The sequence below is a fragment of the Entelurus aequoreus genome, linkage group LG09 (genome assembly GCF_033978785.1).
Source record: "Entelurus aequoreus isolate RoL-2023_Sb linkage group LG09, RoL_Eaeq_v1.1, whole genome shotgun sequence".
Lineage (NCBI taxonomy): Eukaryota > Metazoa > Chordata > Actinopteri > Syngnathiformes > Syngnathidae > Entelurus > Entelurus aequoreus.
Window position 1 is genome coordinate 24,704,132 of NC_084739.1, and position 23,675 is coordinate 24,727,806.

A 23,675-nucleotide genomic window follows, 5' to 3' on the forward strand; every position below is an offset into this window, starting at 1 on the left:
GCCTCTCAAGTCCTTCACTGTAACGTTCCTCATCTACGAATCTTTCATCCTCGCTCAAATTAATGGGGTAATCGTCGCTTTGTCGCTCCGAATCTCTCGCTCCATTGTAAACAACAGGGAATTGTGAGGAATACTAGCTCCTGTGACGTCACGCTACTTCCGGTACAGGCAAGGCTTTTTTTTATCAGCGAGCAAAAGTTGTGAACTTTATCGTCGATTTTCTCTACTAAATCCTTTCAGCAAAAATATGGCAATATCGCAAAATGATCAAGTATGACACATAGAATGGATCTGCTATCCCCGTTTAAATAAAAAAAAATCATTTCAGTAGGCCTTTAAGTGATTCTTTGGCGTACCGCCAGATGGAGTACTATTAATGGTACATGTACCACAGTTTCAGAATAACTGACATATTCTATATATAATTTATACTTGTATTTGTCGTTTTCAACATGATCTTGTTTTATCGTAACTTTTATCGTCAAGATTTCACTTATTGTTGTGTAATGTATTGAGATTTCATCATGGTTCAAGCACATGTTTACATCAACCTGGCATTATGAGCTGTAGGTCCCTGCTTTGTGAAGAACATTAGGCTGTATACAGTAAGTTTAGGGGGTAATTTAACTGGCTGTACCTTAATTGGTACAAATTGAAAAGCTACTGTACACAAATAGAACTGGACTGAAAAGTGTACCGTATTTTTTGGACTATAAGTCGCAGTTTTTTTTCATAGTTTGGCCGGGGGTGCGACTTATACTCAGGAGCGACTTATGTGTGAAATTATTAACACATTACCGTAAAATATCAAATATTATTTAGCTCATTCACGTAAGAGACTAGACGTATAAGATTTCATCGGATTTAGCGATTAGGAGTGACAGATTGTTTGGTAAACGTATAGCATGTTCTATATGTTATAGTTATTTGAATGACTCTTACCATAATATGTTACGTTAACATACCAGGCACGTTCTCAGTTGGTTATTTATGCGTCATATAACGTACACTTATTCAGCCTGTTGTTCACTATTCTTTGTTTATTTTAAATTGCCTTTCAAATGTCTATTCTTGGTGTTGGGTTTTATCAAATACATTTCCCCAAAAAATGTGACTTATACTCCAGTGCGACTTATATATGTTTTTTTCCTTCTTTATTATGCATTTTCGGCCGGTGCGACTTATACTCCGGAGCGATTTATACTCCAAAAAATTCGGTGTATAATAACTCAAACTGAATCAAATTAAGCTCCATAACTTTCTGTGTGGAGTTTGCATGTTCTCCCCGTGACTGCGTGGGTTCCCTCCGGGTACTCCTGCTTCCTCCCACCTCCAAAGACATGCACCTGGGGATAGGTTGATTGGCAACAGTAATTGGGCCCTAGTGTGTGAATGTGAGTGTGAATGTTGTCTGTCTATCTGTGTTGGCCCTGTGATGAGGTGGCGACTTGTCCAGGGTGTACCCCACCTTCCGCCCAAATGCAGCTGAGATAGGCTCCAGCACCCCCCGCAACCCCGAAAGGGACAAGCAGTAGAAAATGGATGGATGGATGGATATACACACACAGATGAAGAAAGACACATTTGAAATATTGATATACACACACAGATGAAGAAAGACATTTGAAATATTGATAGAAAATCTTTTTAAAAGTGGTATTCAGTGTCTAAGAACAGTAAAAACAACACACGTGTACTTCATTCCACTGTGGAGTGCCTTGCCTGCCAGCTTTTTGAGCAGCAGCATGTTGGGTGACTGTAAGCCCCCACACGCACCCTCCTCTTCCTCTCCCTCCCTAGCTGGTGTGTCTTGCATGGAGCACTGTCCCACCAGACAATATTTGAACCTGAAATTATACTCAAACTAAGTTCTGATAGCTCATAAGTATGCTCAGCAGGCTATGGAATGCACCATCGGCCTACAGCAGGAGCACTTTTCTTGTATGAAAATTCCAAGGGGTGCACTTATTAGTTTATTGACACTCACGCTTAAGAGCAACCTGAGAAGGTATGACTCTGCAACAGTGTTATCTCTGTTCCTGTTTTTTTCTGCCCCAGCATGTGCAGTCTAATTTTAGCCATGCTTAAAAAGCAATATTGATGGAGTGTGGAAAAAGAAATCTACTGCTTGAATGAGTTCAAAAATATCCATCAGAGTGAAGTGGGCTTTTTAATGTTTTGGACATATGAGGGCTTCCACAGAAGCCAAACAAAATAATAAAGAGCCTGGTTGTCATTCACTATACTGTGGAGAATTGAAGATTTGCCGAATTTGTACGTGTGGTATTGATGATAAATGGCTTCTCTTTTTTTCTTCTTAACTTTCTCACTCGTTTTTCACCTTAATAAATACAACTAATCAAAATTACAGCATAATGTAAACTTCCTGAGACAACATGCAAAATTACTTGGGGGGGGGGGGTCCCAATCCGATATTGATATCTGTCCAATATTAGCAACAATACAGGTATCAGATGTTATCTGCTTGTATGTAAAATCGATACAAGCAGTCCTGCAGTGTGTTTACTTGCGCAAAACTGGACAGCCAGTTAACATTTACCTAGCAGGCACAAGACATTAATACAACGTTGCTTATACATACACTGTCTTTTAAAACTGACTTTGAAACAACGTTGCAAAATAGTTGTATTTGTAAATTGAGATAACTTTGATGTCCAACGTTGGATCCACGTTGTTGGTTGGGAAATGACCAAATTTCAATGGTCAAATCAACATCACAACCTGACATTGAATAAAGGTCATCAAAAAGATTGTTGTTTCAACGTTGTATTTGTGTTGTAGAACGTTGTTTGGGAAATGACCAAAATTCACTGGTCAAATCAACGTCAGAACCCAGCATTGATTAAACGTTGTCAAAAAGCATTTTGTTTCAATGTTATGTTTCAGTTGCTCAATGTCAGGACCTAATTCAAGAAGTTTGCAACGTTGTTTTAATGTCTTGTGCCCAGGGGCGCCGAAAAGGGGGGGTAAAGGAGACGGATTCTAGGGGCCCATGATGGAGGGGGGCCCAGAGAGGCCCCTAATGATGATGAAATTATAATACAGAAAAAATAATGACACTAAGTTATTAACTAACATTAGGCTGACCGTATTCTGAAATCCCAAAAAAGAGGACACATATATGCGTGCCAAGGTGGGCAGCACGCCAAGACCGGGACTAGGTGAAAATTTGCCAATGATACTCGAACTTGCTTCATAAGTAATATATTTATTTAAATAAAGCATTTTTTCTCCTATGTTGACAGTAGTGTTGGTGCTAGGAATTTTCAAAATGGGGTCCCAGGGACCCCATCAAATCATACAAATGGGGTCCCACAGTAAATTTTTGGGGTACCACTTTTTTGTAAGCGTTTTGAAAACAAATGACAAATGTATGCATTATCCTGTTATATCTCACATTCTATGTTGTGTTTTGGAAAAAGGTTGTCATAAACGAGCTCTCGCCCTGCACAGCTGTTTTGTGCTTTGTGGTGTGGATATGGGCTTGTAGATCTTTATTTGCCACAGATATACACATTCCTGCTTTGCACACAGTGCATTCTGCTTCCCATGTGTCACGGCCAGGACCAAAACACAAATACTTTTTCCGCAAATCATCCGTGAAGTTGCATTTACTTTTCGGCATTTCTTGTTTTCATGTCTGTCTCCACTCACTAGCTCTCTCGCTCTGTGTCTCTGCCCCTCCCTCATGAATGTTTCTGCGTGCGCACCTTCACAGCTTGTTTTGTTTAACCCCTTCTTAACTTAACCCTAGAGTCTAGGGTCGGCAACCTTTATCACTCAAAGAGCCATTTTGACGAGTTTCACAAATGAAAGAAAACAATGGGAGCCTCAAAGCTCTTTTGAGACTTAAAATGAAATAACACTGTATACAAAGCTTTTTATTGCTTTGTGCTATGTTTTAACCATGGGTCTTAGACACGCGCCCCGGCCCGCACTTTAATATGACAGTTTAAGTTAGTGCGGCCCGCGAGATTCACATGAATGGCGTTCAACAGCGTCATAGTTGCCAATCCTCCCACTTTTCCCGGGAGACACCCGAAATTTGGGAGTGATAGCACTGTCTTTAGCGCCCTCTACAGCCTGCTTAAACAGCTTACCTGCTCGGACACATGTTGAATGCGTCTTCTGCTTGCACTCGAATATGACAGCAAAGCTTACTTGGTCAGCAGCCACACAGCTTACACTGACGGTGGCCGTAAATAACAACTTTAACACTGTTACGTTACAAATATGCGCCACACTGTGAACCCACACCAAAAAAGAATGACAAATAAATTTCTGGAGAACCTCCGCACCGTAACACAACATAAACACAACACAACAAATACCCAGAATCCCATGCAGCCCTAACTCTCCCAGTCTACACGCCCCGCTAGCACCAAACCCCCCCACACATCCCCCCACCCCCTCTCCCTCCATGCGTCGGTTGAGGTTAGAGAGTTAGGGCTGCATGGGATTCTGGGTATTTGTTGTGTTGTGTTTATGTTGTGTTACGGTGCGGATGTTCTCCAGAAATGTGTTTGTCATTCTTTTTTGGTGTGGGTTCACAGTGTGGCGCATATTTGTAACGTAACAGTGTTAAAGTTGTTACATACGACCACCGTCAGTGTAAGCTGTGTGGCTGTTGAGCAAGTATGCCTTGCTGTCTCCCACGTGTGCAAGTTAAAGCTCCATGCAACATGAGGCCGGGCTGGCATGCTGTTTGTGCAAGTAATAGAGGATAATATATGCAGTGCCATCACGGCACGCCCTTAATTTAGCTGTTAGGGGTTGCCGGCACGCCCTTTATTTAGCTGTTAGGGGTTGCTGATCCCTGCCCAAGACGTATATTGAAAATACACGCAATCATAACTCAAAATGCCGGACATTTGAGGCATTTAAAAAAAACCCGCCCGGACACCCCGGACACACCCGCAAAAGAGGACATGTCCGGGGAAAAGAGGACGTATGGTCAGCCTAACTAACATATAATCACACATGTTTTATTTTCCATGTCCTGGTAACAATACCTTTATTTGTTTTGGAAGCATCAACACATACAGGGCCCTCCCTTCCCCCCTCTATTTACGTAAAAATGGTTCAGTCCGACTGGATCAGCTGCAGGTAGAGCACCTGCGATTTGTCACAGACAGCGCCACAGCGGGCAGAGCGGAGGAGACAGCAGTATGCCTCAAATATCAGGCAGCCAAAAAAGAAAGGAAAAGAAAATAAGAGAGGAGAAGGAGTTGAAGGGTCGACAATATGTCACCCAATATTTCCAAAAAAAAGGTGGGGTTGTTACTTGTGGTGGAAAGTTATGCATATTAACTTTGTCCCTGTCTGTGGTAATAAGCTAGCTCACTTTTCTCACCATGTTAGCTCAAGAAAACTCTGGATTTTTACATTTTACTGCTATATTAGTTAAATAATCAATCCAGTCAAACATTTATCAAGCTGTTCTTGTTCAATAATAGTTGATCTCCCCTCTACTGTACATGTCAACTGTGATGCTGTTCTTCTTTCAAAAATACGGTAATGATAGTCAAAAATACCATTAAAATGCATAATTGTATGTAAAATAGCATCAAAAAATGTTGCCGCTGTGTTGGGGGCCCTGTAAAGATTCTTTTCATGGGGCCCAAAATCCCTAGCGGCGCCTCTGCTTGTGCCTCCTGGGTAAGGCCTTGTTCACACTGCTGGTCAATTCAGATTTTTATGTTCATATGCGATATGTTCAATCGCCAAAATAGACGGTTATAAAATAAATAGTTGACGAAGGAGAAAAATACAGGTGAAAATAATGTTTTAGGAGCTCACGTGAAAGCTCCACCACTTATGTCTCCGACTGCTCACCCACAGACACCATTTTCAAGCAGACATCGAAGCAAATGATCTCAAACTGCGAGAGCCAAATTACCTGTCCTCTTCCTTCTTAATCTTCTACGCGCAATAATTTGGTTCAGAAAATGTTGACTTTCATTGCACAAAATCCTTGAAATTGCTACAAATTGCGCCAGTACTGAGGCCGTCTAGAGCTGAAGCCATTTTTACTTTCGTAAATACTGCATTGCTTGGACGCCATGACGTCATGTCCGCAAGTGGGTTAGATTGCATTCACATTAGAAATTGCATTGTATTTGTAATGTCAACAGCCACTAAAAAGATCAGATTTGACAAAAAAAAATCTAAATATGACATCCAACCCTGCAGTGTGAACGTAGCCTAAATATCCTCCAATAAGCACACAAGGTTTGTGTTTTCTTGTATTTTAGTTAAGTTAAATGTACAAAAGGTAAACACGTTAGGAGCCAGCAGCTACACAACAGATAAGCACACAATAGCACACAAGCTAGCATAAATGATACGTTTCGTAATTGTACATTATTGCAGTATAAAAGTATATTGCAGGCAATATAAAAAAATGAAAAATGTATAGCTGGATATTACTTACAGATATAGTGTACAGAACCATATTAGAAAGTATCCAGTAACAAACATGTCCTCTACATGCAACTTTACTGGGATAAGTGGTCAACTTAATGAATCATTGTGGCCACTAAATATCAAATGTGTATAAGTGAATGTGTTTTGTTTTGATTATTATATCATATTACTTTACTCACCAACTGCCTGTCGTCTGCTGCATCTTCGGATCACATTGCTGAAGCTGCCTTCCACGCTGCAACTCTTGACAAAAAGTCCATTCTAGACGGTTCATAATAAAAAAGTTGTTTTTTTCATACCTACCCTTGTCCAATGTTTGACTAATTTCACTTGATCAATCGAACGTGTTCTAACATTCCACACTAAAAAATTATAAAAGTATGTGCTGATATCGTATCGCACTATCTGTATCGGCCACTACTCAAGGCTCCAATATCGGTATTGTATAGGAAAAGAAGAATTTGTATGAGTAATAACTTAAGCAATCTGATTGGAAGCCTATTTAGTGATTTAAGGAATTACATTAAAACATTGTTTTTATTAATATATGTAGAAAAAGTATAAACACCAGCTCTCAAATCTTGAACAAGTTGCACATTTGTAAAAAAAAGAGCATAGCATCTATTTCTTTGTTCTTTCTTTTTGTTTTATCCAATTGAACTGAATATCAATGATTGAACAGCATATTTCTATAGGTTATCTGTGCAGATTAGCTCTATGTAGATGTCTGTGTGTGTGTTTTTATGTGTGTTATCACATTTTCTCTAACCTGCCCTCTACTAGCTAGCGTCCTGCAGAGTCAATATTTCCATCTCCAACTTTCACTTCTTTCTGAATTACAGACATTGCATCACACCATATGCTCACTATTTTTCATTCACATGCTTCCAAATTCTTCTTTTTTTTTACATCCATCCAAAATTTGTGCCAAAAAACTTTCAAAACTGATTACTAGATCATTTGAGGACATAGGAACTGGGCAGACACATGCTGTGGAAAGAACATGAAAACTAATTTTAAACAATTACTGGAAAACCCCCAAAATATTCCATTCCACACAAATTATTCTGAATGGTTTTGCCAATCATACAGTAGACCCTTAGACATAAGATTACGTTCCCATATGGCATGTTTTCCCTTAATGGATCCGCTCTATTCACAATTCACACTTAGGGTCTGCAGATTCAGAGTTGAGACTGCTAGCCAACAAGCCAAAAAGCTAAACAACTTGTCGTTCAGCTTGACTCTTAAGGTGTTACGACTACATTATTTCTTAACTACCACATTTTTCATACACAAGGTGCACCGGATTATAAGGCGCATTAAAGAGATCAAAGCTTAACCTATTGTTACTATAACAATCTACAAGGTTAAGGTTGCTTCTCTTTCTTCCCCTCCATTTTTCTGCATTCTTTCGTATCTCAAGTTATCATTACGTATATGTATTGTTGCATTTGAACAATTGTATTGTTGATAATAAAGGTAAAGTACTGGTATTGTTTATTATCAATAGCACTATTTCTATTGGTATTCATATTGCTCCATTTTTAGTGTAATAATGCTCATTGTCATTTCCGTATTTTTTTTTTTTAAATTTTCGCTAACTGCTTATTTGCTATTACTTTTACCATCATATTTGTACATGTCGTATTTGCTGATGTTGCTCTGTTGTTGTTGTTGTTGTGTTTGCTGTTGTTGTTTTTGTCTCTCTGTCTAATCCCCCTCTTGTCCCCACAATTCCCCCCTCTGTCTTCCTTTTTCTCTCTTTCTATCCCCTCCTGCTCCGGCCCGGCTGCACCAAATGATAATATAAATACATTTAATAAAGTCAAAATACAAGTAAGGCAACAAGAGAAGTATCCTACACTTCTCTTTTGTAAAGTAAATCTGAACAGCCGATATGGGCATCTACATCTGCTATATGATTTGCCCGAGAAGCTGGGCAGGACATTATAAAAAAAAAAAAAAAAAAAAAAAAAAAAAAAAAAAAAAAAAAAAAAAAAAAGAGATCATATTATCATTTTTTTTTTCTACATTTAAAACCTTGTTTAAGGTATATGTAGACCTTGTGGTCTACATATAATGTAATGGTAGTTCTTTGGTCAAAAAGTTGTATAGATTATGTTTTACAAGCCACTTTCTAACCGTCTCTTCAGGATGCGCCGTTTTGTTGGCGGTCTTATTTACCTGGTTCCAATTCGACACTGTCTTTTCTGTTATCTTGAATTAGTTTTTAGCGCTTCCATTGCGAGACTACTGATAGATATAAGTTGGAACTGTATGCTACTTTATATTAGAAATGTTAGAAAACAGTAGAGGATGAATTCCCTCAATAACAAGAGGATAGAGGAAAAAAATTAACGTATTAACTACGGCACAGACTACAATGGCAGGCACATTTTTGGCATTTATTTAGATCCCAAATACATATCAGCAGGTACCTACAAGTAAAAAAAGTTGGTTTTGCATAATAGGGCGAAAAAAAATGTCAGATAGTATGTCTCCTAATAGCTGCCATTTTGGGATCTTTATACACACATCATTATAATACCCGTATGCTGAAGCACAGTACGTCTGACTATGGTAGCCATAATGCTCCGGCATACATCCATCAAGCTGCGCAGCTTTGTTCCTTACCAAAGTCGTACTAAAACATTTTGACAGATTTTTTAGCACCATGGGTAATGTTCTATATTCTCAATGAAATATTAAAGCTTTGGGCTTGCTTGCTTACAGGTACTTGCTAGCGTCATTTATTGAACAGGCGTCAACCTCCAGTCTACACGTATCGCTTACGTATGACTGCCATCTACTGGTCACACTTATCACAAATAAAATTGCTTTGAGGTCAGGAAGCACAACCAGAATTATTACATACAGTAGACGCACTGTCGATTTTATCCGAAAATTTAAGGATTTTAAATGCGCCATATAGTCCAAAAAATACGGTAAGTATGATTTCATTGAAACATAATGCATAGTATAACAAGACTAACTCATGATTTAGTGTCCAAAAGGCAAAATAACAATTTTCCTGTGTCCTGTGTCTTCAGACGTCAGCGAGTGTGCAAGTAACCCCTGCCAAAATGGAGGCACATGTGTGGATGGTGTCAGTCAGTACAAATGCACCTGCTCCCAGAACTGGAGTGGCTCCCACTGCCAGCACCGAACTCAGACAGGTGACATCCACTAAATCATTGATTCTCAAACTGTGGTATGCTGGCTTCATCTTGAATCACTTGATTAGAATACAGTGTATATTCAGACACAGTATTACTGTTCAAACTGTGTGTAATAATACAGTGCCAAAAAATATAGAATTCCGTTTTTAAATAAAACATATGCCTTGTTTTTAATGAATACATAGCCCTTATAAGCTACTGTATTTTAATGTTAGTCATTATGGTGGAACTTGGAGAGACAAGTTTTTTTCTGATATGGTACTTGGTGAAAAAACTTTTAGAACCACTGCACTAAATAATGCAGGCAGTGCTGGGCAGTAACACGCTACATGAAGCTAAGCTACGTAGCTTAACTACATTTTACAGTAGCTTGGCGGTAGTTTAGCTACTTTTTTAACGAGTAGCTTTTCCTGTAGCTTAGCTACAAAGAGAGAAAATGGACTGCGAATCCAGGCCCAAATAATACGGAGAAAATGCAATGACCTGGATGAATGAGAACATCCATATATACGGAGAAAATCCATAATTGGTTGGTGTTCCTATGATGAGTCACAATTGGATAAGGTTAGGACAAAACATTACAGACTGGCCAATCAGAGGCAAGATAAGACGGGTCTTTAAAAATAGTTAGCAAAATCATAACAGTCACACACTCATGTCACATGACAACAAGGGAGTCGGAGACAGAGGGACGCTTCAAGCTGACAATTTAAAAATAAACACTTGAACATGGCAGAGGAATTCTGTCCCGCGGGTTACATTTTTCTTTTAGTGATTAAGACGTGCAGGAAACCCACAATAATGCGTTTTCTTAGCCATATCTATACAAATGTATGCATTTAAAGAAAACAATGCCCAAAACATTAGTCTTTAGTTGTTTACTCTGTAAACCAAAATCATAACTGCTCTCTTCATCTAAGACGTATGACACAAATTTAGGAACACACATTGAGTTGAGTTCATCAAAAGTTTTACTGCACATAACTATTACTAACTGTTCCCAAACAACACAAGTCATTGTTTTTTTTGTCAAGATATAGATAGATGCTGTTTTTTTTTTGTTTACTGATGGTAGAAAAAATTAATAACATTATACGGGTGGGCCGAAGAAAAGGCAAACTAAATAAATGCATACAGTGGGGTGCGGGGACCACTAGATGTCCACAGCTAGATGACATATAGTTAATAGTAACGGACCCTTATTGGGGTCATTTTTACACTCTCAGTTACATTAACATTGATATTATACATGTGGGACCATAGGTATAAATGCCGTTAAATGTAGCTTTGATGTAGCAAGCTACTATTGCTGTGTAGCTTGCTACAATACTCCTGGGATAGCTTCCCCTGTAGCTTTGCTACATATAATCAAGAGTAACTTGTAGCTTAGCTTACTATATACTACTATCCAAGGAGCTTGCCCATCACTGCTTGCCAATTATTTTAGCTGCAGAAGCCAAACATTTTGTTTTGTCTTATTTTTTTTAAAAATGCAGCTCCTCCTGAGTGGAGCGTCATGAACGATCCAGCGTTTAGCCGAAAACCTCGCTGTGCCCAAGTGAACCGAGCCCAACACTGCAGCTGTGATGCTGGCTTTCACATGAGTGGCACATCAGACAACAGTATCTGCCAGGGTGAGCTACTACCACTACTGCAATACTATTAACACTGTGCTGACCAAGCGTGACATTGTAACCATCTCTCACGCTGATGTGCAAACCATGCACAAGAAACTGCCACTAAACTCCTGAAATAACCAGTGGAGGCCAGTCTGGAACAAACAAAATAATCCTCTCTCAGGGTAACAAGCTGATTAGCATCCATTTAGGTCACACTTCAGGTGCTTTTAGATTATTGCATTGGACAAACAATGCAATGTAGCGTCCTCATATTTACATACAGTATATTAATTCAGTCGAATAATATTCATTGCCTTGCTTAGGGTAGGGTAAGCTATTACTTTAGCTCAGGGGTTCTTAACCTTTTTGACCCTGGGGCACAATTTTTCATCTACAGAGGGGCCCGGGGCCCACTGAAACATCAACACGGTAATCTTACTCTTGATTTAAATGGTATTCAATATTTATATCTAACCTACTTACTGTTTAACAGGTTAACAACCTTGTCAAATGACATGAAACCATGTGTAATGCACAACGATTATTATTGAGGCTTAGGTCAGGCGGATTACAAAAATAAATACGAACAAAATATACTGAAAAAGAAGGGACTCCTAAAAACTGATGAAAAATAAATGTAACTACAATTACACAGTATTAAAAATTTAAAAAATATATATAACTACATTTATATATATATGTGTGTGTGTTTCTTAAATAAACTGTCAATAACATTTAAGTGCAAATGAAAATACAGCTTCACCACTTTAGTCATAATTTTTGCGCTTAAAGGGGAACTGCACTTTTTTGGGAAATTTGCCTATCGTTCACAATCATTATAAAAGACATGACGAGGGATGTTATTTTTTTTATGCATTCTGAATATTAAATACATTTGATCAAAAGCCTGCTTACAATGGAGCCTAAGGGATCAGTTCAATTCTACCTATGGAGCCCCTTAAAAAATATCCTAACACCTCCATTAGGGTTGTGTATAAAATGATGTAAGTATATATGTAATGTACTAACAGGCATTTTTATAATAACATTTAATATTTACATATTTTGATCATTTTAAGCATACGCGGCGCATTAATTTTTTTCATCACTGATTTCTGCTCACTGCAGACTTTATGAGAGCCTATACTTTCATCCATTTTCTACCGCTTGTGAAAAATGAAATGAATGAAAAATGTCTCATAATCCTCGCAAACAAACAGGGTGGGGTGTGGAACAAGTGCTTTTTGTGTCGTTCTCGCCAGTTCCAGGTCCAAAATGACTGTCAATGTGTCCCAACTTGTCAGGTTATCTCCTCAGCCATCTACTTTTCAGGTGAGAGGCATTATTTATGATCTACAATAAACTTACAGGGAGCAAGGAAGCGACGAAGCAGCAGACCACTCGATGTAAACATAGGGTCACATGGAAGTGATTACGTCGCCGCTATAAATAGTTTGTCTGTGTTAACCATTATAATAACATAATCATTAATACTTGGTTAATATTCAAGTCACAAAATGTAAATTAAGTATTGTTGGCACTGTTTGAATGGTTATTTATTAGATTTTATCGGCGGAACAACAATTCTTCTCAACAAAAGAGGATGAATATAACATTTGAGGAAAATCTAATTTAAAACATTTGTATGCTCATACAACACTTAAAACCTTTAGTATATCAGTATGTGGAATTAAATTATGGAACGGATTAACCCAAAAATCAAAAAGCACCAATATGATTCAGTTTAAGAGACTGTTCAAACTACGAGTGTTCACAAAGTACACAGAACAAGAATTATGATGAACATTTTGAACCTTTTTTTTCCCGTTTTTTATTGAGACAAAGATTATTTATGCATTTATTTGTTAGCTGACTATGGTATATTATTTATTTACTATTTATTTGTTCACTGTTCTGTTACGGAGAACAAGGAAACCGGATACAATTGCTATGGTTTGAGAATGGGTAGGATTAAATAAGCTCCGCTTCTTCGTACTTCTTTTCGGACGTGCTGTAATGAAACAACTGGAATTGTGTGATGCTTTACATTGTATTGTATGCATGTTCGAAATAAACTGGAACTGACCTGAACTGAACTGAATAGAGGGTCTCCCTTTGACTCCGCTGTAAGCAGACTTTTATTCATTTAATATTTAGAACGCATTTTTTAAAAATCCATCCGTCAACATGATTGTGAATGACATGATGACAGATGTTATTGGAAACTTGGATTTTTATTGCAGATCATAAATCATGCCTCTCACCTGGAAAGTAGATGACTGGGGATGTAACCCGGCCAGTTGGTACACTTTGACAGCCATTTAGGACGCAGAACTGGCAAGAACGACACGAAAAGCCGCTCGTTAACATCCATCGTCATGTCTTTCATAACGATTGTGAACAATAGGCAAAATCCCCCAAAAGGTGCAGTTCTCCTTTGAGAAACTTTTCTATGACTTAAGCTGCAGACTTCTTCTTTTTTTTTTGTCATTACTGCCACAAGAGGTGGAGAAGTGTATTACAACTGAGTACCACTGCAGCCCATACAGACCCAAGCTGAGGAACAGATATTTTTTGGGGGGCTCTCTAGAGGGCGCTTGCGGCCCAACAATAGTTAAGAAATGCTGATTTAGCTAAGATGCACACTAAAGGTGTGGAAAGAAAACCGTTGACACTACACAGCAGAGCCATGGTAACAAGAAGTGTGAGTGGAGCCAGGGCAGACAAGATGAAAATGACTGGAAGGGTGAACCATCAGAAATCTACTAGTGCCAAGTGAAGGGACTGGCTTAAGTATTCAGGAGGAAATGGGTATCAGGTGTGCGCGTTGGTGACTCCGCCCCATAGCCCAAAAACCAGGCACTGCAACACAAAGCAGACAGACGGCAGCAGCGCTGCCAGAGTTTGATATATGGCTATGACTGTGTACTAACCTCATTAAAATCAAAGCCATACAATTGCACAAATATTTATTCTTCAGAGGACAAAACTATCATAGAATTATGAAGATATTTATTTACTGCTGGTATTACAACAATGTGAACCAGGGGTGTCCAAACTTTTGGACTTGTGGGCCGCATTGGACTAAAAAAATTTGGCCGGGGTTAACAATATACATACAAACATACATACACACATACACACACACATTATATATATATATATATATATATATATATATATATATATATATATATATATATATATATATATATACACACACACACACACACACACACACACACACACACACACACACACACACACACACACACACACACACACACACACACACACACACACACACACACACACACACACATTATATATATATACACATACAGTATATATATACTGTATATATATATATAGCCTATACATTTATAGCCTATACATTTATATGTGTACACATATATACATATTATATTAATATATTATATACGTGTACATATGATACATGTTTACATACACACAATCAATTAAGGTTTATTTATATAGCCCATAATCACAAGTGCCTCAATGTATATACAATATATATTTATAAATTTCTGAAGTACATGTACTTATATAGATATTAAATATGTGTGTAATTTCATTAAATATGCATCTAAATAAATTTGGTATTGAAATCACTACACTTATTGAAGTTTTTTTAAATTATTATTTGTTACAACTGTGTGCTGTCTCAGAGTGATCTGTGATCACATTTACACAGCTGTTTTACACCTAACCTGTGATCGCAATTCTTTAAGTCTGGTTATTATTTTCATACCAAATTGAAGAGAGAGTTTGTCAAACATGTAAAAATACAGTACAAACTGCGGTAAAGATATATTTTCGAGGGTGGATGCGCGCTGACACACAACCCCCCCACATCAGACACTGACGACAATGCAATATGAAGTATAAACGATAATAGACATAATGGTGCCACATGCAGGAGTCGACACTTTGGGTACTGTCATTTTCTGTGCAGGGGTGTTCACATAATCAGAATGGTGATCGAAATGTTTAAATTTCAGATGATAAACCCGAGAATGTACGTCATCACCATATCCTGTTTTGTTAAAGTCGAAAAGGCAACTTTGGGCCAACCTTTGGCCAAAATTATTCAGTAGCCAAAAATTTGGTGCATCACATATGTTTTTTAATTATATTTCCATGGGTTTCCAAATATTTTGGAGTGCATTAACTTGCACAAAAATTCACCAAAGTTTGCAAGCACATCAGGCCCGATGATAAATGTGGGATTTTATGGGTTCCAAACTAGAGATGTTACGATCAGTTTTTTTTACTTTTATTTACTGAATTTCGTCCTTCTGTTTAAAGGTTTTTCTTCTAATTCCACAAACTTCACTGTGGAAAGAATCTAATAAAAATGTGACCGTTAAATCCTCAGTCAAGGTTAAGTGTTTGCAGGTGTGGGAAGCCAGGCAGTCATCTACACACATGACAATGTTTTAGGGTAAAGTCTAATTTTAGGAAGTGGATATAGTCATTCAATTGTATTTTCCCAGTGTTAACAATACTTTATATTAATTGTATTTATTAGAGATGCATCAAAGCAATGGACAGCAAACATTACTGATAGAAAAAATAAATTTCATTTTATTGTACATATAGGGAAGCAGCAGAAATGGATGGATGGATGAATTGTATTTCCTGGGGGCGCAAATAGCACTGATTCAGTGGTAAGTGTTTAGTTGGTCATTAAGTCACGACTTACTTTTGTTGAAGTCAAACCATGAGAAAATGTGCAGTCCGAAATTGAGGCCAGGTGAGAACCCCTCTTCCGCACTATGCTAAAAGTTCCCTTAACACAACTTCTTTTGCCACTTTCTTGTGTCATTTACAACCAAAAATACCCTTTCAACACGATAAAAATGGTGACCACAGGATGAATGACTTTGGTCTTAACTGTATATGTATTTAATATATTTCATGCATGTCTTGTTCATAATACCGAGACAAGGTGGTTGACAGAAACAGTCTACCCAGATGTTTGTTCCAGTATGTGTTTTAATACGGTGAATTTCCTCCATCCCAAACATTCCTGCCGTCTTGTGTACAGCAGCCCCTGCATGGTCCTGATATGCCTGCCTTTTCCTGTTTTTAACAGATGTCAATGAGTGTGAAGTCTACCGTCTGGACCAGGGAGGCACGTTATGCGTCCATGAATGTGTCAACGTGCCGGGCTCATACCACTGCTCCTGCCCCAGCGGCTACAAGCTGCTCCCAGATGGGCGGAGCTGTGAGGGTGAGTGACGGGAGGGCACATGGGGACAAAGGCTCATTCACGAGGCTGCAGCAGCTGCACATCTTACTGGCTGTTTGGCAGCATCAACAGGGGCTACCTGGCGATCTAACAAGAAGCTTCACAACTTTAAAAAGTGTCGTATTATACTATTTTTAATCATTTTAAATATGTTTCAAAGGTCCAACAATAGTGTAGAATTCATCCTTCTGTGCCTCTGTAGTTTAGAAGCACTAATGTGTACTTTATCCACTTTTTACATACTGTCATTTCCAGGCTATAGAGCGCACCCACCTATTTTTTGAAAAAATTAAATCTCTGGATGTATTGGCCACAGAAGTCTACACATTAAAACAAAAAATATTTACACAGGTGCTTGTGTTCATTCACAAATTTAATGAACAACAGTGCCTGTAACACAGCATAAGTAGCCTACCGGAAAAGTCATTTAGCACGGTCTTCGTGCTTCTCCTCCTTTTTCGATGGCCGGGTCGATCATCTTAGGCATTGGTGCTGCATCCTGTGGATTTTGTTAGTTCTTCTCCATGATGAGGGTGAGTCCATAAAGTGCTAAACATCTGACTGCATAATTGTGTGAATGCGTTTGATTTAATGTGAACAACGTCATTGGTTTACCACGACCCATTCTGCAATTTCATCGGTCTGATGATATCATGATGACAAGGACAAATGTATTGGCGGCATGTGAATTTCGTTAACATGGAAGAATCTATAAATTAGCCGCATTTTGTTATATAAGATGTTATATATCACATACAACAATGTAACATTAACAAATGGGGGTGGTCACAAATGTTGTCAACACTAGCATAGCTACTGCATGTGAGCTAGAGTGCCAACTATGAAAGTATTTTTGTAGCAAAATAATTCGCAAATGTGTATCTCAATCTGTGCACATGTAATCCAATTCACGTTTCGGTATATCAATCGGAGTGTGTAATCAGATCCGCATACGTGTTTTAAATTACAATTTAAACCAATCAGAAACAACGTACAGCTAAGGTGTGTGAAAGAGAGACGCAGAGACCCACCTTTTGTTGTTTCTGATTGGTTTAAATTGCGTGGTGTCTTCCGTGGTTGGTTAAATGTAGGCACACCTCAGATACACACACACAGATTGTATTACATACACGCACCTCTGATTACGCTCAGGAATCTGGATGCACGCTCAAATCTTACATTGCAGAAGTGTCGCAAAAGTCACGTGTAAAAAAGACAGCCAATAGACCAGGGGTGTCAAACTCATTTTAGCTCAGGGGCCGCATGAAGGAAAATCTATTCCCACTCGGGCTGGACGGGTAAAATCATGGCATAATAATTTAAACATAAAGACAACTTCAGATTATTTTCTTTGTCTGACTTTGGCCAAAAATAGAACAAGTACATTCTGAAAATGTACATACTACAAATAATCCTCTTGGCAAAACACAACTCTGAGGAAAAAATTGGTGCGGTTTCAAAAACACAATGAAGAACACAATGAACTTAGACTTTGTCTCAGTGTTTTTACAAAGCCATTCAACTTTAAGCACTTCCTGTTTAGCATTCAAACGTTGGCAGTTTATTAGAGATGTTTGGAAAATCAACAGATTGTTTCCACAAACCACCGCATTGGTGAAATCCGCATACTGCCACAACACATTCATTTATCATCATTCAAATATTACAATTATAATTAAACATGGTGTCAGTTATCAAAACAACACCATAGCTTTGTGATGTGGCTTTTGTGAACGGAGCCTGCCAGGACTTAAGAACTCGTTTTAATTCTTCCACCTTAGCCTTTGTTCCGTGTCCATATTCTTGTCTTTGTGTTTCTTAGACGTTTCATAGTGCCTTCTTAGATTATATTCTTTCATTACATCCACACAGAAGACACACAGGTTTGCCTTTTACCTCTGTGAACATGTACTCTGCCTGCCACGTGGCTTGAAACCCCCTGTTCTCAACGTCCACCTTCCATTTAGCCATTATTGGGGAGAGGGTTTGCTGAAAGTTGACATCTGCCCTGAATGCTTATGAATAATGAAGCTGAGGCCCACTTGCGGCTCTGCAGTGAGTTTGCGGGCTACCGTTGCATTGTGTGGAATGGAGTATTGGTGCGTGCAAAACAGCAGCAGGCGGCTGTGGCCTGCAGGTCGGTTCTAGTACTAATGAAATATCATCCCGGGGGCCGGATCTGGCCCGCGGGCCTTGACTTTGACACATAGGCAATAGAGGGTTCCTGCTACTCGCAGATCATAAATACACACGCGCAGATTGTATTGCATCCATGCACTTCTGAATGTGCGCACACGCTCAGGAATCTGGATGCACTTGCTCCAATCTTACACGGCAGAAGTGTCGCAAAAGTCACGTGTAAGTAGACAGCCTATTGATGGTTCTTTCTGATTAGGGAGAGACGAACAACTTAAAACACACATACGCGGATCTGAATACACACACTCGGATTGATATATAGACACACAAATTAGTACTAATAGACGTCAATTGGATTACACTAGCACAGATTAAGATACACGTTTGCAAATAATTTTGCTACAATAGTACTTCCATAGCTAACATTACACCAACATTTTAAGAGCAAAATCATGCTAGGTTAGCCTTTTTGCTGAAGAAAATCAGGCCACCTGCAAAATCCTAATACATCTGTGCAGTGAAGCCTGATTTTTTTAATTTCTATTTATTTATTTATTTTTTACAAAGCTGTCCTCTGTGAATTGGTGCTTGTGTACACTTGTCGGGCTCATTTAGCTCGGGGTGGGTCAGAGGTGGGCATGTGCACGGAAATGCGGCCACAATAATAGCACCAGCGCTTGTGTAAGCGGTAGTAAACTGACCGAAAAAAGAAGCTGTCAGTGCTTCATGTTGGTGTGAAATAAATGCAGTCGCAGAAACCTGCAACAAGTACTCATGACCCCTGGAATTATGAACATCACTAAATGTCGCTTTTTTGCACATTTTCTGTGTTCTGTTTTGCTGCAATAATTATGACAATTTGTTGTGGGTTTTATTACTTATTTTTTGATGTATTGCCTAGTTATGTAATAGATATAATAATGTAAATATACTGTCTGGTTTACTACTAATTAACTAGTCTGTTCAACTTAAATGTCACAAATGTAAAAAAAAAAAAAAGTTGAGTTTTTTCGCAAAAATTTACAAGTTTTCCATTTTTTTAAGTACAGATGTACTAGTATTGGTTAAAATGCAAACGATTCTCAAGTGGCGTCATCGTCACTAAAAAGGAAATTCTTCCTTCATGATGTCATGAAAATACAGAATCAACCGATGTCTCTTCTCTCAAAATAGGAGCAAACAAGTGAGAGAGATTATGGATTTTTCTCACGTTTGGTGCTCATAAACAGTTTCTAGGAACACATATTTACTGTGAGCACACCATCAAAAAGTTAATTTTGCATAACAGAGGACCTTTGCGATCCTGTCAGACACGTTTTTGGCCCTAAAATGAATGACCTCACCATTTCCCAGCAAAAGGGATCTTTAGGACATGAAGCGTTTAAGTGAGACTGAACCGAAAAACCAAATAAACAGCTGGAGCTCAGCACCCGGTGCTCAGACTGCGGACGGTCTGGCTGCCGGCCCCTCGCTCTTCTTACATGCCTCTGCTGTTTTGTCTTCCAGATGTGGACGAATGTTTAAACCAGCAGCACAACTGTAGCCGAGGAACAACATGTATCAACACAGGGGGAGGCTTTCAGTGTGTCAACCCAGACTGTCCCCGCTCCCATGGCAACATCACCTACGTCAAAACATCTTCCTTGTACGTACTCTTTTATTTCTTTTCGATCGGCCAAAGATCCAGTACGTTTATGCTAAATGTTGAAGAATGGGCTCTTGGGGGACATTTTGACTAATAGCAGGAAATAGGAGTGATGAATGTAAAAATCCTATTCTGATTTGTTTATAACCCTCAAACCATGTCCAAGTCCCCCCCTGTAGGTCAGGTCTATATTTGGAGACGAGTCCTTGAGGAAGCTGATAGGATGTCGTATGTCGAAGAAAAAAAAAAGATTTCATACATGTTGGCTCATATTCTGTTAGTTTTGGTCAACACAAATTTCACTGGATATAAATGTAGCGCTGTGCTCTGGTTTGGAGCTGAAGGTGTGCAGTGCATGCCTGGATGAGGAGGAAGTGTGATAAATAATAATTAAGTACCTCATCTGTTTGTACTGTAGGTGCTACTTTTCTTCTTCTTCGCATGACAGCTGTTCCTGTTCCTCTGCAAACTGAGCTGAAATGTAAACCAAAATCAGCCATGAAAAATCACCGCAACACATCATACTTTCTTTAGATAGGACAGTCGTCCTATGCTCTCGACGAGAGCTGTCCTATCTAGTCTCTGAACATGAACTGATGAAGCCTTCCTGGATGTTTATGTTCAAAGACTAGATAGAACAGCTCTAGTCTTGTCAGCTGTAGTCTAGTCTAAACTACAGTTGTTTTATCTAGTCTCTGAACATGAAGTGATGAATCCTTCCTGGATGTTCGTGTTCAAAGACTAGATAGAACAGCTCTAGTCTAATTGTTGGATTTAGTCTTTGGGTACACAAAGCTGATAAAGCCTGCTTGGATGAGAGGCGGGATGTCTTTGAGACTAGATAGGATAGCTTCAGTATAGTCTAGTGAGATAGAGTCTGGTCTAGAGTTATTCTATCTAGTCTTTGAGCTGTTCTATCTAGTCTTTGAGCATGACCATCCAAGCAGACTTAATCAGTTTAGGACTAAGACTAGATAGGACAACCTTTAGTCTAGACTGGAGCTGCCCTATCTATTCTTTAAACAATATTTTAGTCTTTGAGCAAGACTAGATAGGACAGCTCTAGTTTTGGCTAGAGAGCTCCAAACTAGTCTAGATTTGTTTTATCTAGTCTTTGAGCATAAACTGATTATGTTTAAGAAGGTGTTCATGGTGAAAGACTAGTTAGGACAGCTGCAGTCTAGTCTAAGCTGCCTATTTAGTCTTTGCATATACTAATAGGGCTTCCTCTGAAGAGAGGCAGAATGTCTTGTTCAAAGACTAAGTAGGATAGCACTAGTCTAGTTTAGCAATGTCTAGGGATGTTCCAGTTTAGTATAAGATTTTTCAATCTAGTCTTTTAGCACAAACTAGCGTCCTCTCTACTTTGTCCTCTCTACGTTTTGCCTCTCATCCGAGCAAGCTTCATCAGTTTATGCTTAGATTAGATGGGAAAGGATTAGATAGGACAGCTATAGAGTCGCTCTATCTTGTCTTTGAGCATAAACTGCTTACTCCTGCTTGGGTACGATGCAAAATGTCTTGTTCAAAATCTAGATAGGACAGCTCTAGTCTAGTGAGCCCTAGTCTATAGTTGTTCTACAGCATCTAGTCTTTGAGCATAAACTAATAAAGTCCACTCGGATATTCATGCTCAGAGACTAGTTAGGACAGCTCTAATGTAGTCAAGAGCTGTCCTATCTAGTCTTTGAGCATAAACTGCTTACTCCTGCTTGGGTAAGATGCAAAACGTCTTGCTGAAAAACTAGATAGGACAGATCTAGTCTAGTCTAGAGAGCTCTAGTCAAGTTTTATCTAGTTGTTCTACAGTATCTAGTCTTTGAGCGTAAACTAATAAAGTCCATGCGGATATTAATGCTCAAAGACTAGTTAGGACTGCTCGTGTCTAGTCTAGAGGGCTTAAGTGTAGTCTGGAGTTGTTCTGTCTAGTCTTTGAGCATTAACTGGTAAAGTTTAAGAAGATGTTTCTTCTGAAAGACTAGTTAGGACAGCTCTAGTCTAGTCTAAGATGCCTATTTAGTCTTTGCATATACTGATAAGGCTTGCTCAGAAGAGAGGCAGGACTTCTTGCTGAAAGACGAGATAGGATAGCTCGAGTCTCGTCGAGCAATGTTCTATCTAGTCTTTGAGCATGAACTGATAAAGCCGGCTCAGATGTTAATGCTCAAAGACTAGATAGGACAGCTCCAGTCTAGACAGCTGTAGTCTAGTCTAGAATTTGCCGCACTTTTCAGACGATGCAGTCTTCGTTGGACTTTTTGGAAAGCATTACTAATGAAAACTGAGGAGCCGATGAGTTGGACTAATCAGTAAAATGCTGTGACTGCAAAGAATAACCACAGCAATATTACGTAATTATCAAAACTGAGCATTATCATTAATATCTTTATTGCAATTGGATTTGGCAAGTGTACATATGTTGAGGGTATTTCATCCTTGACAACCCTGGAGGGCAGCTCCAAGGAGGGGGAGATGATTGCACGCACGCACACAGAAGCCACATGAGAAGCCACATGAAACTGTGTGGTAAAAGCTGCGTAATAGTGACACAAACCATATGGGACAAGAGCATGCACGCTCAGCAGAACCTCACTGGTGAACATTATGTTTGCTTTAATGGGATTCCAATTGCTGAGAAACATTACAACTTCTCTTGTCAAGCCAGGCCGCCTGCTCGAAAGAGCTGAAACACGGTACTGCACGCTCCTACCAAAGCAGCAGCGTGCCAGCAAAAGGAGTGACTGAGGGTTTTGTCTTACAACAAAGGACAAAGCAAAGCATTGCTGAGTACAAACCAAACATGCAAAAACTCTGCTTTCATAACATAATAATGTCCAGTGTTGATTGATAATGTCAGACCGATATTCATTATGTTTATTATAATAATTGTAGGACTGGACCGTAGAGAGAAAAACACGAAACTTGCATTTTTCCCCCAGTTTTTCTTCACTCAAGAAACTTGATTTTTCTAGTATTTTCAAAACAAATACGTTGAAAAACCTTCATGCTTGTTTACAAACGCTTGCTTGATCTTGTAAGTAAGTACTTGTACAGTATGTACAGAATGTGTCACATCAACTCAAGGCTTTAATGGCTTCTTAACTAACAGGCTCTGTATACTACTTACTTTCCCACAATGTGTATTAAATGTATTAATTTACCAATAGAGTGGAAAAACAAGTTGATGTTATACAAAAGAAATTGGTACGTTGTGTAAATCGTAAATAAAAACAAAACACAATGATTTGCAAATCCTTTTCAACCTATGTTCAATTCAATAGATTGTAGAGACAAGATATTTAATGTTCAAACTGGAAAACATTGTTATTTTTTGCAAATATTAGCTCATTTGGAATTTGATGCCTGCA

At 38.7% G+C, this 23,675-nt stretch overlaps 1 protein-coding gene across 1 annotated transcript in view; it reads left to right on the plus strand.

Moving 5' to 3' along the window:
- LOC133657275 (fibulin-7) overlaps positions 1–23,675 on the plus strand; it is a 44,941-nt gene that overhangs the window by 12,509 nt on the left and 8,757 nt on the right. Inside the window, exons 4-7 of the mRNA XM_062058404.1 lie at positions 9,501–9,626; positions 11,126–11,263; positions 16,368–16,505; positions 20,169–20,307. Of these exons, the coding sequence (XP_061914388.1) occupies positions 9,501–9,626; positions 11,126–11,263; positions 16,368–16,505; positions 20,169–20,307 (541 nt within the window). The remainder of the gene's footprint in view (positions 1–9,500; positions 9,627–11,125; positions 11,264–16,367; positions 16,506–20,168; positions 20,308–23,675) is intronic.